The sequence below is a fragment of the Leptodactylus fuscus genome, chromosome 2, assembly GCF_031893055.1.
Source record: "Leptodactylus fuscus isolate aLepFus1 chromosome 2, aLepFus1.hap2, whole genome shotgun sequence".
Classification (NCBI taxonomy): Eukaryota; Metazoa; Chordata; class Amphibia; order Anura; family Leptodactylidae; genus Leptodactylus; species Leptodactylus fuscus.
In genome coordinates, this window is record NC_134266.1 from 137931146 (window position 1) to 137947031 (window position 15886).

The 15886-nt window shown below is 43.8% G+C and overlaps 1 protein-coding gene across 16 annotated transcripts in view; it reads left to right on the forward strand.

Moving 5' to 3' along the window:
- Positions 1 to 15886, forward strand: part of MACF1 (microtubule actin crosslinking factor 1) — a 197635-nt gene that overhangs the window by 144687 nt on the left and 37062 nt on the right. For all 16 annotated transcript variants that reach the window (XM_075264659.1, XM_075264658.1, XM_075264665.1 and 13 more), the window contains one exon: positions 15572 to 15733. In XM_075264659.1, coding sequence (XP_075120760.1) covers positions 15572 to 15733 — 162 coding nt within the window. The remainder of the gene's footprint in view (positions 1 to 15571; positions 15734 to 15886) is intronic.

Consider the following 15886-nt stretch of genomic DNA (forward strand, 5'->3'; position numbering starts at 1 on the left):
TTTAACTAATCACATCCTTGCATAGCCTTTAGAAATTTCTATTGCACATTTACCTTTAGTATGTAGATTGCCTCAGTGGTTTTTGAATAAGTCTGTTTTTATTCATATGCTAATTAGACTGGGTGCACAATGCATTGTGCACCCTCTATGCCTTTGTTTCCTATGGGTGTATACAGCACAGGCTGCTGCTGTTGATGACTCAGCTTCCTGTTTCACACACACATAGGAACTTCCTGGGAACTTCCTGTGTTGGCTGGAAGCTCATTGGCATATGAATATGGACTTATTCAGAAACCACTGAGGCAATTTACATACTAAAGGCTATGCAGGGATGTGTTTAGTTAAAAATGACTTTTCCCAATGATGGAGCCCCTTTAATATGTATTCTTAACAATGACTGGTCTATGCCTGGCATTCCCAGTCTTTTTGCTATGGAGGAGCCCCTAAAAAAAGTCTCTTAACTGGGAAACCACCTAAGCTTGTTTTAAGAGTGGGAAAAGAATGGCATTATTCTGAGACAGAGCTATTTTCTAGTTGTCTGCTTAGCCTAGCCTTTTCCAACCATCTCCCAGAATACTTAGAATGCCGTCCTAAATATTAAGAGGAATAGGGCAGGACGGCGCTCACAGGTCCAATAGATTTTATTAATAAGAAGAATTGCACTTCTTCTTATTAATAAAATCTATTGGACCTGTGAGCGCCGTCCTGCCCTATTCCTCTGCTGTTTCTCCGGTTGACACAACTGGTGCCTTAGAGACGTGCTGCTCCCCATACCTGGTATCATATACACCTTAGTACGGAGTTGTGAACGCTGTCACAACCAAACCAGGTGAGAGGCCACCAGGTCTGATACATTCATTACAATTATCTAAAAAGGTGAATAGACTATCTACACTATAAAGTGTGCTCTGTGTTTTTCTATCTTTTACAATTCTAGTCCTAAATATTAAGGCTAGGCTATACAGCAACTTACGTTTGTGTGTCACAAATTCGCACTATCCTGCTACTACAGCTCACTTAAGAGAATCTCCTTTCAACATGCAACGTACCACAACTTGATCCAACCCCTCCAAATTTCTACAAGACCAAATTCACTGTCAATATGTATGAATGGTAGAGCAACATTTTCAGTCGTAGGCAACTTCCAAACTACCATTGTTACGATCTGATGCCGTGATCCATCGTGGGATCAGAGCAATAGACTGAAATGGCCACAGAAAAACTGACACAGATGGAGCATCATCTGTCGGCGACCATGTCCTTTCACTGTAAGGTGAAAAAAAACTAGACGTATGCTTACTTTTGTCTTGTTTGTATACTTCTCTAATGGAAGAAAAAGTCCTGCAGACACCACTTTCTCTTCTGCATCAATCATACTGTCGGCCTTTCTGATCAGGGCAAACGACTCTAATGTCTCTAGTGGAAATGTACCCTTAATGTTTCCCTAGCCTGAAAGTGACTGTGTTAACTGCCACAATCTTTTGGGAATTCTCATCAGATTCCTAAGTTCACTAGGGTTATAATACCCCTGACTGGGGAAAAACTGGTTGTATTAGTCAGCATTGTACTTTGAGTCAGAAGGGGGGCCAGTTTTTTAAGAGTGCTCGATAAACCAAATGTCTTTTGGAAATTAATGATCTGCCTTTTCATTGTAATGAGATGTTTTTATTTGTTGCAAAGTAAACTAACGTAAAAGCGGCACTCCTGTTGAGATTTTTGTTAGATGTTGCTATAAAACTGAAGATAAAGGGATATGAAAAACGAAGACCTCTTTGACATTGCATGCATTTAGTGTCTTTATTTGAAGAGGACCTTTCACCACTTCCACCAATTCTAGTTTTTACCATCTGTTAATAGCCAATGCTCCACTAATTCCAACAAAATACCAACCGCGCCAGAATTACTGGAGCATTATCTACTGAAGGATGGAATTAGATGAAGCTGGTAGAGATGGTGAAAGGTACTCTTTATGCTAGGTTCACACTAGCTTTTGGGTCCGCTTGGGGACCCAAAAAAACAGAAATCCTATGGGCTTAAAAATTGGATACCTGCAGACTCATCTGTACTATACATTTATACAAAGTAAATAACTGGAGGTATGCTTTAAAGTAGACACATTGGCATGTAATGTTATCGCAAAATTGGTAGCCAGGTCCATCAGTGCACCTACACATTTAGGTAGATTTTCTCTTGATGCCTATGAATATTCCTGCGCTACCACCTAAAGCCTATGATTCATCCTTGCAGTATCCGCACTGCTGGCACCTGTGTATAGGAGTCCATGCTGTTGTATGGCAGTTGGGGTATATAAATATAGCTTGTTGTATCAGTGAGTCCAGGAAGCTTGTTGTGTATTGGGTGTGTTCATGCTTGTGTATCCTAATGTGGATTCCTGACGCACCCAGATCCGCACAGCTGTCAGTGTGGGGTTCGGCTGCATAGAGTAAAGCAGCTGAACTAAAGCTGTTTATAACTTGCCATGTGCGCCAGGGGTATGAATGACACTGTATAGACTCAAAAGTCCCTAAAGGCTTGAATTCAGTTATCCAAGGAATTTGGCGAGAGGGAAAGCATGCACTGACAAAATAGGAATCAATAGGACATTCGTGGCACCTGAGAATTCCCTCCATGTGCCCAGCACTGCACCATTATGTCTCTGGACTGGAACTGGTTACTTTATAAAATGGCTGTCACTTTACTCTCATATGAATGTCTGTTACAGCTAAGTCATCGTCAGAGGTGTTTTGTTTTTTTTTCTGACAATGTGCCTTATATCTGTATTAGGTTACCATATATTTGTTCTGTTTACAGAGAATTTTTTTTAAATTGCCATTTTTGTAAATCCCCCTCCTTTCATAGTTTTCTCTGCACCATGTCACTCCTAGATCCTGACTGTGTAGGGGGTTGTAGCATTGAGAGAGCCCTTGTGCTGAGCTGTGCTTAAGTGTCCAGTGGGCGGGTCTGTTTAGTGATCTGTGGCTATCTCTGTGTAGTGTCATACAGGGGAGACTGTCAATCACTGAGCTGGACGCCCACATGACTAAGCCCAGAATGAGATGAATAAAATGAATCTTTCTCCCACAAACCTATATATGGATCTTAATTCCATCTGCGCTACACCATGCTGCCTGCAGAATTTGCTGCATTTTCATGGGCAAGGTTCTGTGCATGCTGTGCGATGTGACCCACGGTGGCGGTTTTCAGGCAGTCACACAATGTGGGGCCCAATCCATCTAGTCTCTATAGTGGCACCAGTTGCTTTCTAAAACATTGGAAGTGCTGGCACTCAGTAGGATGTGCCTGACTGGCACTAGGGGGTGCTTATGGTTTTACTAGAAATCTCATATGACGGGATGTCTGCTTGGAATAAGAAAATAAAGCCCTGTCAGACAGACACCCCTCCTATTCAGAGGAATGTAGGAAACACTCTGCCAAAACCTGTTGTGAGACAATGCTTTCCTATAATAGGAGTGGGTGTCTGTCACCACATTGGATCCTATTATGTCCATGTGTCTGTCACGGAAAAGCAATGCTCTGTGTGTGTTACTAGCGAGCTCTGATCTCTTTCTATGAGGCTGTTTTGGGGTGAGGTGGCAGTGCCCCCCATACCCTGGCATGTGTTGGTGTGTGGGCTCCTGCAGCATTCCAGGCATTCCGTGCCCTGCTCCTGGACTCTGTCATGTCTCCCCTCCCGCCCTTCCCACTGTTGATCCATTTTTGGAAAGTGTTCGCAGCAGCCTGAGGAACTTGTACTAGCTAGACTGTGTGCGACCACAAAGGAGCAGTGACGGGCAATGGCAGCCACCAGAGACACCTGCTGCTCCTGTGCCACCACGTCTGGCAGCCCGGGATGCGCTCACACAGGCGGAGGCGCCGCTGCCCGTTATTTGAGGCGGTGCCAGTCCGGTAGGCGGTACTCGGCGGTGGAGGCGGCGCCCTGGCGGGAGGCGCTTCTTCTCCAGTCCGTTTCCCCGCAGACTTTATTCTCACGGCTCGGTGTATGGATCCAGGGGAGAAGCACGGCGGGACCGGGAGTGACGGCAGGAACCGGCTGACCCTGAGCGGATCCCATCCTGCATGTGGAGCGCGGCTCTGAGCTCCGCCACCAGCAGCCCTTTGTTCGGGGAAGTTTTTTTTCCACTCTTATTGTGAGGCGGCTGTGACTACGAGGAGGCGGGAGCCCGGTCATCCTGATCCAGTGCACCGGGGAGCAGCACAGACAAAGCCCTGTCAGCGGGATGTAGGCGCAGGCTGGGACTGGCAGCGGGCACCGCACACAATGCCATGAAGATGTGCCTCTCACAGGAAGCCGCCGCACACTGTGCCCCTACTAAAGAACTTCCTGTGTGTGAACTTCCAGGAATATCCGCTCCCATTTCAAATCATAACAGCACATCTGTGATGTGGCCGGAGCCGAGCAGGATGCCACCCCGAAGATGCATCCTCCATCAGCTTCTGTGCCAGGGCTTACTATGTGAGGAGCACAGCATGCGGGCCTTCTAGTCCTCACCACCCACAGCCTGGTGTCCTGCCTGTACTTGGGATCATCGCTCATTGCCATGTCCAGTATGATGTGATCCCTCACAGGATTGTGAATGTACTTATGGATACAATTGTAAGACGGATCCTGTCATAAAGCCTGGCTGTATAAGATGGGGAAGCCACTTAGCCGTCCGGATTGTTTGCGCCAAAACCCAGCATGTCTGGGAAAGGGGGAAGAGGAGGATGGTTACATTGAGGATTGCTATGTTCCTCAAAGGTCCATTTATGATACCATGAGGATTAATGAACAGATTGACCAGGGATGCAAACTTAGTCAGCCCTCAAAGAGTACTATGGACCGAGCGGAAATAGCTACCTTATCGAGCAATGGTACCCTGGGGACATCTAATGTCAGTGATGCCAAGGCACAGGAAACCAAAAAGCTTGATGAACGTGTAATATTTGATGCCCTCAAGTTGAGTAATGATACTCTGAAATCTGCCCCTGTGCCACCTCGCCGCAGGCCAAATGCTGACCGCAAAGAAAATGTCAACCGGAGGTCATGGAAAGCGTTTATTCCTCCCAATTTCCCAGACTTTGCGGAGCGACTAGAGGCCTCGTTGAGTGAGGTATCGGAGGCTGGCACCTCTAGTCATTCCCTTCATGATAAGACAGAGTTCAGTCAGCTTTTGCCTGATAGCACCAAGCTCTCTTCTTGTGAGCAAACGGAGTCCATGTCATCCACATCAAGTCAGATAAGGACTCCTGCTCCCTCTTCTGCAGTATCCCGAAACCAGAGTCTTGAACACAGTGCAGACTCTCGATGTCACCATGTGCAGAGCTTTGACTACTACAATGACAGTGAGTATGAGCAGGATCCTTTGATAGCACAGGAAAATACAAGTTTAGTCACATGCTCTAAACCTGGGCACAACTTCCCTAGTGCCACATGGCCAAGGGCACTAAAGAACTTTATCAAGGGAAGTCTAAGTGATGGTAACCATAAGGCTGCTGAAATGGCTTATGAGGAATGTGTGATTGAGACTTTGCCCTTATCGCCATGTCTAAGTGATGAGGTGCTAGATGAATCTTCAAATGTTCTTATTGTGCCAAATTTGAGAGAGAAGACTGAGTCAGAGCTGAGGTTTGAGGAGGATGAACTGAAAATACTAATGGAAGCAGAAGAGGAGTGGGAAGACATTGGCTCTGGAGGTGCCTGTCACTCGGTGACAGTATGTGACAGAATTATGTTGCCTTGTAAAATGGAGGAAATCGGGGTCATTGCATCTAATGAAGGGTCACCAGATAAAATAGGCTCTGTTAGTAATCTAGACAGTCTTATTTCTCCTTCTGGTGATGCAGTTAAACCTGAGACTAGCCTCTGGCCGGAAACAAGTAAAGACTACATCTGCTCCTCAGCTGTTAGTGCAGGACAAGTCACAAGGAGAAGATACCAGAAATTGGGAAGCTATAGTGATTCAGAGTCAGACACAGATTCTGACCAGTTGTTCCTGGAACTGGAGCAGCAATGTCTATCGGGAGCAGGGGATGAGACCTCCAAGCTTCATGAGTCAGGCCCAGAGCCTGAAGACGAGAAAGTGAATGTAGAGACTATATCAGATGTAGAGCCGGGTAATAGTCACAGAACATCATCGGAGGTCAGTAAAGGTCCACAGCTAGACACGATGCAAGACCACACTTACTCTAAAGTTAACTGTATAGACCTGCTCACTCCTGAAACAATAAATCTGGAGCAGACAGATATAGCATGTCATAGTGACCAACCCTCCCCTGTGCCTGATGAATTAACGCCAGAGCAGGCAAGTAACCCTTCCAAGGACATTGATACAAAAGCCTGCTCCATTGCAGAACCAGATATTTGTCATTTAAGTAATTCAGAGGAAGTAGTTACCATTGCTAGTACTAATATCAATGAGACAAGAACCTGTGTAGACTTACCAGAAGAAGAAAGGTCTCCGTGCTTAACACCTAGTGGTAGTGAAGAGTCATCAGAACAGCCTGACCTAGCAGTAGAACATGATACTACTAGTGTTCCCCTTCTGGAAGGAGTGGAGGGGGCACCTGCATTCATTCCTGTTCCCCATACTGAGTTCTACTCCTCTGTGTGTGACTTGGAGAGGGATTCATGTTTGGGTAGCTCAGAGCAACCAGATGAATCTTGGACTTGTGAAGCCTCATTTCAGAGTACAGATATTATCTCTGCAGACTCTTGTGACGAAGTTTCAGATGGGGGGGAGTTGACAGCCTCAACAACTACACATGGTTGCAGTAGCCTTCCAGATGACAGCCTGCAGAGTTCCACATCTGCGAGTGAGTTGCAGGAATTACCAGATGACAGTGGTGACAAAGTCGAGGAAATGGTCAGTGGAAACGAGATCAAGAACATTTTAATTGATTTAGTGATGGACAACAGTATTGCAAATACATTTAATGAGTCTACAACACTTGGGGTCATTGATTATAGTGTGACCTCCCCTCAATCTATAGAGATTGGGGAAAGTTTAGGGGTGGTCAAGCCCTGTGACGTTACAAACGAGTCCAGTGTTGTAGTATCGATCTCTACGTGTTCAGAAGACATAAATGGCTTACATGAAAAAACTGCCACATTGGAGCCTGAATTGCGGGATATCAGTACAGACAGTTTTGTGGCTGCAGATACACAGGACAATGTAACATGTGACAGGTCACCTCCTAGCACACATGAACCTGAAAATGAGGTCTCTGCAGCTCTGACATCTTCCCTGTCCTTTGAAGATTTAGTAGACGAGCACTACTTCAGTGGCCTTAATAGCTTAGAAGCTAATATCTCAAAAGATGACTGCACTGGCTCTTTAAGTGCTCAGGACTTGGACGGTGCACAGAATTTCTTCACTCCAGGTGAAATTGCTGAAGAACATTATGGTCTTTTATCTAGTGAAGTCAATTCCCTTGCAGTTCTGCAGGAGGTCACTTTGTCCTACAGTGAGATTGACACTTTCCCAGAAGCCAACATTGAATACAGCAAATCATCAAAAAGTGTACCAGACTCCTCATCCTCTGAACATCATTTTAGTGCAAAAAGTATAATACAGTCATCTGAAAATCACTACAAGGACACGGTGTCTTCACAGCAAGCTCAGGAAGAAGAGTGTGAGTCTCCTAAGGCGTCCTCTTGTAGGGAGGGCACTGAATTGGAGCATGTATCTAATGGGTCTGACGCACGTGTTCACTTGTCAGATCTGAGTGACAGCTGTTCTCTGTCTGTAAACACAAGGGACAATAGTCTGGCAGTCAGGGAAGAAGGTGGGGCTTGTGTGCTATTACAGTCTGCTGCTGACACGTCTGACATCTGTACAGGACAATTTGACGGTGACCACGCTGCTTTGTCTTCAAGCACAGAGGTAACAAATAAAGTGCTGTAAGTCTTATATTCCACATTTTCTAGAACTGTACAGACTGTTCCTCATACTATTGTATAACCATTGTAATCTTTTAGTCTGGGCTTTAGTACATTGGTAAATGTGTCCTTATAAAGAAAAGATGAGACCTGATGATTACATAACTCCAGTGATGACTACATTGCTGCTTTGCATACAGTTTGTTCACCCAATGGTTAATTATAGATCACTAGTGCACCGCGCTTTTCATAGCATGATGTAGGCGGAGAGCTCCAGCACATCAAGTACAGAAAAATCTGCTGCTCAGGAATTTCTAGGATCACAATGTTTGAGATTTCTGTAGATGGGGATATTCATTAATAAATGGAAATTCCAGATTGACCTCTTTAACTGTCGTATTTCCTGCTTTCTCTCACTCCTCACGTCCCGTCGTGTGTCTGCAGCTGCAACGTGAACTAACGTCTTTCCAAACTTTGGATTTTACTAACACATCTCTTCTGTTAGACGGTTGAGGCCTAGGTAATTGTAATGCAGAGATCTGGTGAATGGAAACAATTTCTCCTCCTGTGGTTGCTATGCTACTGCCATTGTCACTTGCTCTCCATAGTTAAACAATATTGTTCCTTTGCTAGGCATAAATGCCAACATACCCTGTAACCAGCATCACAGATTGACACGCTTTAGAAAACACAATTCGCTTTGCCACAATGTAGAACATTTCACCCCACATGTTCAGAAAGATCTGGCCTGCTGCAGGTTTAGCTCCACAGAGTGTCAATTTCTACACAGATTTTTTTTATTTTTTCCCTGCCTGGTGTCAATGAGATTTGCAGCTACTGTACACTGCAGGTTTCCCACCTACAAATCTGGACAGAACGTCTTTTATCGCTTATAATAGTCAGACTCTCCACATTATCTATGTAGGTCTTGCGGGTGAAGATAAGAAACTTGTCAGTGCCCATACTAACCAAAGTCATAATCCAGGTTGTAGACAATATGGTCAGATGTAACGTTACCTCAGTAATGTTAAGCAGTGAAGGGGCTGTAATGTGGGCTGGGGTCATGAGATAGTGTAAGGGAGAGAGATGTGTCCTGCGCACCCAATAAGTTGACCTATTTTCATAATTTATGCGCAAAAGAGCTAATTACATAGGCATAGGATTAATCAGAAATGGCCTTGTTGCCCGTAGTAACCAATCACAATGGAACTTAGTCTTTTCCTGAATAGTTAACTATTAGTAACTGCACGTCGATTGGTTGCTGTGGGCAACTAGGCCAGTAGTTATGTTAAAAGCAACGTTCCAGTACATATGTCCATATTTCCCCAATGTTAATCTAATCACCCAGTGTTACCTTTTGCTTAGTTATTCCTTTTTATCAGAATTATTTTCTTCATTAGGGCCATGTGACTCTCATGTTTAGCGGATAAAATGTACATGGAGTTAGTACACAGCTACCTGACTTACTGAATGATAAACTGTTGCACACATACTCCGACCCCCCCACTGAGGAGAGGCTGACACATCTGTCACATAGGGAGGCTGAGCTCTGAGCTCCTTAAAGGGGTTGTCCCATCTGAAGGATCCCATCTATACCAGTAGCTTATATAAATTGAAGACTTTTTCCTAAAAATATTGCTTTAGAAATGCGGCTTTGCCTGCTATGTAAACTGATTCCTCCCATTTTTTACACTGCGTTGCTATAACCAGGGACCTGTGAGATAGGACAAGTGAGGTCACTTACTTAGTGCTGGCAGGGCAATCAGCTCAGCTAATTGCAGTTTGCTGATAAAGCCGAGTCTGTTATGTATCTATGAAAACACACAGAGTACACAGAGTCTGTTCTGTACAAGCATCTTCATATTATCTGATCAGCATAAGTATTGTGATACCTCCGTGTCCCCTTCTGCAAGGGAGGGAGGGTGAGGAGAAATACAGAGAGTGAGAAGAAGAGACTGCAGGCATAATGCTGAAACGATGAGATGGGAAAACCCCTATAAAGGGAGTCTATCACCTTCCTTAACCCCTTCAGCGCTGTAGGCACTGTGATACGAATTCATATCATACCTTCATTATTTGTGACAGTGCAGTAGATGCCAAGAAATTATGCCAATTATGTGCTTACAGGGGGCGTTCCCAGAGGCCTCAGAGCACAGCTCTCTCCGTTGAAAACCTGCCCCTGTATGCTGGGTGTCACCCCCTGTTCAGTGGGAAACAATAGTCCTGCTTCTGCGACATCATCATCTGTGAAATCTCGCACATGTGCATTATGCGTCACAAATCTCAGTTCTTAAGTACAGATGAGCTGTATGCTCATATATGCCGAACACTACAAGTGCATAGTGCGCATGAATGAGATTTAACTGAGCAGGCAATGACATCACAGAGGAATAATGTTTCCCACTGGCCAAGGGATGGAATGAAGCAATACATGGCATGTTTTAAACAGGGAGAGTTGTGCTCTGGGAACTCCCCCTATACTTCGGGCACTTAGTTTGCATAATAAACTTCTTTTTCTTGACATCCACAGGACTTACACACATAATGAAGGCATGATATGGAAGCTTGTCACAGTGCTATGGTGGCAGCTTGAAGGGGTTAAGGAAGGTGATAGACTCCCTTTAAATATATACTTATAGTCTTAAAAGGTTTCTCAATATTTTCAGACCAAGCATGCCCTGTGGGTACTGTGGTGTCCATCATAAATTATGGGGACACCTGTGGCTGCGCACATTAAAAGTTCTGACAATCTTTTAGCTTCTAAGCAGCTTTACACTCATCAGATCATAGGTCAGAAGCCGTCTGTTCAGCACACACTACTTGCTGCTGTAGAAGAGACCCATCCCCTTAACCCTGACCTGATGTCTTCTGACACTTGCCACTGCTTGGCAGTTACTATGCCTTAGCATTTGAAGATGATGGGTGGTTTGGGCGCCACTTGTTCCCCAAGAGCCTCAGAACTTGAGTACATGCTGTTTCTAGTGCTCTGGGTCACAGTTATAGCGCATACCCCCTCAGACTACATGGAATATTCCCTGGGGTATGCATGCCACAGGTATATTATATTATTTAGGGAAATATAGAGAGAGTGGTAATTGTATTCTTCCACAGCATGTATATATAGTACAGGCAGAACAAAGGGAAATATAAAAGCCAAAATGGAGTCTGAGAAACTGAATTGCAGGGAAATGACTGCAGTATATATGAACAACTACCCCATATCCACAGAGCAAACTTGGGAACTGGGGTCCTCAAAGCAAATGAGGCTAATCCCATGGCAGTGAATGGAGTGATTCTCACCCTCGTTCCTTCATTCATAGCCCTATGAGACCCTGGTTTTCTTGGTCATTGGGGGTACAAACAGTTGCACTCCAAAAACCAGACATCTGTCCCCAAGAACTGACCTTGTGGCCTATAGCAACTACCAAGTTTATCTTTTATATTACATTTTATTATTTTAATGATTTGTCCCTATTTTTTTTTCTCTGGAAACACAACAGTACAGTATAAAGGCCCTTAATGACTTTTATAAAGCCATATTTGCAGTTATTAAGGGGTTAAAAGACAGGCTCTCTAGTTTTGACTATATGGACTTATTGCTGCAAAAATGGGGATAGAAGTGCTTGAATGCACAATGAACACTTTCTGTTTTTCACCTCCAGCCCAGGTATGAGTCTGTTCTGCCTATATGTGGCATTCTGGATGATGAATTCATCATCTGCTCTTTGTCAAGCATATAATCCCATTACATCATAGACTTTCTGCTTTTTGCAGAAGGGAAATTAAATATTATTCAGACATTTAGTTGGCAAGGCGTTCAAGCTGTAATTTTTCCAAAAGGTAGATTTGTGAAATATTTTTTCAGTGGATCATAAATTGTTACGTTTTGAATTTAGTCTGTTAGTTGTTGTCTTTCATTGTTAGATGTTTGTTTTTGTTTTTTTGGTTTGTTTTTGTTTTATAATTCTTCCCTAATTTATACTTCGTCTATTTTTACAATTGCATGCAATTAAGCTTCATAGAAAGACCTGGCATTGCTGTCTTCAGCAGAATACAGGCACCGTTCACATTACATAGGGTTGCAAGGGAATAATACATCTATTGATATTTTCCTCTGCAGAATACAGCTGATCACTGGTGGTCCTAGCAGGAAGACAGACGACTGGCATTCAGTTTATAGTCTGAGGACCCTACCAATCAAAAGGGTATTGCCCAAAGGCAAACTCTTAAAGGCAAAGGCTTCATATTACAAAACACGGAAGCACAATCCTAAATAACGTTTGTGTTTTTCACTGCTTTTTTTTTTTTTTTTTTTTTGCTGCATTTCATTTAAATTAACTAATGATGACTGTCTCACAGGCTAGGTTAGAATTAGGCCTCGTTCACAATAGAGGTCTATGTAGACCGCTAACGTTCTTTTTTCCGTGAGTGGCTTGTTCCCACTCACGGAAGAAAGAAGCGAGCTGCACTTTCTTCAGGCGGATTCCGCGGCTGATTCATCTGCGGCGTCCACCTCACGACACCATTCATTTGGGCCTAATCCGGAGTGGAAAGCCGTGATGGAATGTGTTCACGCGGAGCCCCGTGTGAACTAGCCCTTAGCATATTGGTGAGGGGGTAGACTGTGTAGTGCCTTTGTTTGGTTACTACAGGTCTTTCTTTTTTACTAGAATGGCACTGAGCTGTATTATCCAGCTACAGTTTTTCTTCTCGTTGGTACACTGTGTGGCAGACCTTGCTGATCAGTGGCGGTACTGTGATTCAGACCTCTACCACTGATGATTGATCCTACGGATAGGCTATTTAATAGTAACATTCGAATAATGATATAGACTATGTTCACATCACAGGGTTTTTTTTTGTGCGCTGAAACTTGTTGGGATATTGGTTAAACTGATCCATAGGGTTTCACTTGGTAGAGGCCTAAACTGTGTCATTTTCAAATGCTTGCACAATGAATGCCCTTCTATAGTATACGTACGTTCATTAAATATGGGCCTAACAAAGACAGTGCAGATCACTGTGACATCTTATTTTTTTTAAGTAATATTTATCTCCTTTGGGACACTGAAGCCATAAATTCTGTTCTGGAAACAGGTTTCCTGTTCATTCCCTGTATGATGTCAGCTTGGCTGATGGCTGTGTCCTGATCCTATTTCTGTTACTCAGTCTACTGAAATGATACCATCCTTGATTCCAGATCTGTTACTACACAGCTCTCTCCCTTCGTACCCCACACTGATCTGTCAGATCAGGGCAATATATATAGAAAGCTTCCCCCTCCATAGTGCAGGGATATGCCAATGTCCAGGCTCCTGCCTCCTTGCACATTAATAATGGCAGCAGTTAAGAGAAGCCCTCATCTCCAAACCACTGTCCCTTTATCCCTGATAGATTACAGATGCTGCAGCATAGATCAGTAATTGTCCCTAACCAGCATGGGATGACGGATGATCCTGGCTGTAGCTGTTGTAATGTATTAGTACTAAGGAGGCAGTGGCCACGAGGTCAATCTTCATTCTGACTGCTGTTGGTGCTATTGTAATGTACACTGTCTACCAATAAGTGTTTGAACACCCAGTTCTGCGAAGGTGGAGTTATGGTCTGGGGGGTTTTACCTGGTATGGACTGGAACCCTTGGTCCCAGTGCGTGGTAGAATCAACGCCGACGCCTATTGCACTGTTTTAGATAAGTGTGCTTCTTACATTATGGCGGTTCTGTGGGTGAGACCAATGTTACTTCCAGGATGACAACGCCAGCTGTCATGTAGCGAGGTCTACCATGGCTTGGTACAGTGACAATCATGTTAACCAGTTGGACTGGCCTGCCCAGACTTGAACCCTATCAAGCACCTCTGGGACGAGTTGGATCGCCGAACTAAGGGGTGCAGCAGCCGACCAAAATAGGTGAAAGAACTTACCTGTCTTATCCAAGCCAAATGGAATAAAATACCACTAGCCGTCATACAAGTACTTGTGGAAAGCATGCCTCGTAGGGTTGAGGCTGTAATTGCCACTTGTGCCGCTCGGACCACAGGTGTCCAAATACTTATTGGTAGACCGTGTATGAAGGTACTAAAGGAGGTTGTGCTGTGAGGATGTGTAATGCCCCATTGGTGCACCCTACACAATATAATGCCCCATTAGTGTTTTTCCACAGTATAATGCTTTCCTGTTCCCCATATAGTATAATGCTCTCCGCGGCGAAACCGTGTTTTGTTTTTTTTGTTTTTTTTTTAAAGTCGGACATGCAGTACTCTGTGTCCGGTTTAAAAAAAACTGTTTCACCGTGGAGAACCTAAAATGCTCACCGGCGCTCACGGCTGGACACTTTTCTAACCCATTCAAATGAATGGGTTTGAAAAGATGCCTACAGGTTTCCATCTCCTGCCCAGTTTTGTGCAGGAAACGGAAACCTGCAGACCGGACTCCCAGGTGGAGATGTGAACGAGCCCTAATGGGGCTTCCTTTGTCTTCCCCTCTATCTCCCCTTTGGAGCATATTATACTGTGCGGGCCCACTGTGGAGTATTATATTGTTTATGTATGTGTGTGTATATGTATAGCCAAGAATGGCTACAAAAGCATATGGGAGAACTATATGAAGTACTTGTACGTCTACCTTTTGCCCAAGCCGCTTTTGGCTTGGGCTAAAAAATCCGCAACAGAAAAGCTGATTCCACAACGTGGGGGCCTTAGCCTTAAAGGGGTTGTCCACTTTCAGACCAATATTTTATTTTTTTTTTATGTAGATTGTGAGCCCCACATAGAGCTCACAATGTACATTTTTCCCTATCAGTATGTCTTTTTTTGGAATATGGGATGGAAATCCATGCAAACATGGGGAGAACATACAAACTCCTTGCAGATGTTTTTTTTGCCCTTGGTGGGATTTGAACACCAGGATTCCAGTGCTAACCACTGAGCCACCGTGTGGCCCCCTTTCAGACCAATATTGACAAACAAATGTACAATAAAAAGATATACAATTTTCCAATATACTTTCTGTATCAATTCCTCACGGTTTTCTAGATTTCGGCTTGCTGTCATTCATTCTGTTACTTCTTGAGGATAAAACTCTGAGCATGGTCATGTGATTTACAGTCCATAGTCATGTGATTTACGGTCCATGGTCATGTGATTTACGGTCCATGGTCATGTGATGAGCACACAGGTGCATAGCTAATTACCAGGCAGATGTCTGATTATTGTGCTGTGACTATAACGAGCGGCACCTGTGTACATCACATGACCATGGACCGTAAATCACATGACCATGGTCAGCGTTTTATCCACTAGAAGTAACAGAATGAATGACAACAAGCAGAGATCTAGAAAACCGTGAGGAATTGATACAGAAAGTATATTGGGAAATTATATATCTTTTTATTGTACATTTGTTTGTCAATATTGGTCTGAAAGTGGCCAACCCCTTTAAGAGCATTTCATCCTTTGCCTGGTTCCCCTTTCCTTTACAGTAGCCTTGAGTATAGGCTGCATTTTTACTATGCTCCCATTTATAGTTGTGATTTAGTAACCTACACTACTTTTCTGTCTGTACTTATTGCAATAATAGCCAGTTTGTAACATATCTGGCATGTATTGCAAAATGAAGATTAAACGGTCTACTGCATGTAACAAACAGTTGCAGTTTTCTTTGGTGTCCATCTAATTTTTTTATTTTTCCCTTAAGGTTTTTCAAAAGGAGCAGGTAGACTCTCTGCAGGTGAAGCTGCAGCAAGTAAATGGCCTGGGTCAGGGTCTGATTCAGAGTGCAGACAAGAATTGTGATGTGCATGGACTAGAACATGATATAGAGGAACTGAATGCCAAATGGAACACACTAAACAAGAAGGTGAGATGCTTGTACTGTTGAAATTGTGTTTCTCTGCAAGAAGAAGACTTAACATGGATGCAGCATACTTTTTCCCTGATTTCTGACAGCTTGTCTTAGAGTCGACACCTTATATTGCACAGAGATGTGGTGGGAGGATTTAGATTTAATTTC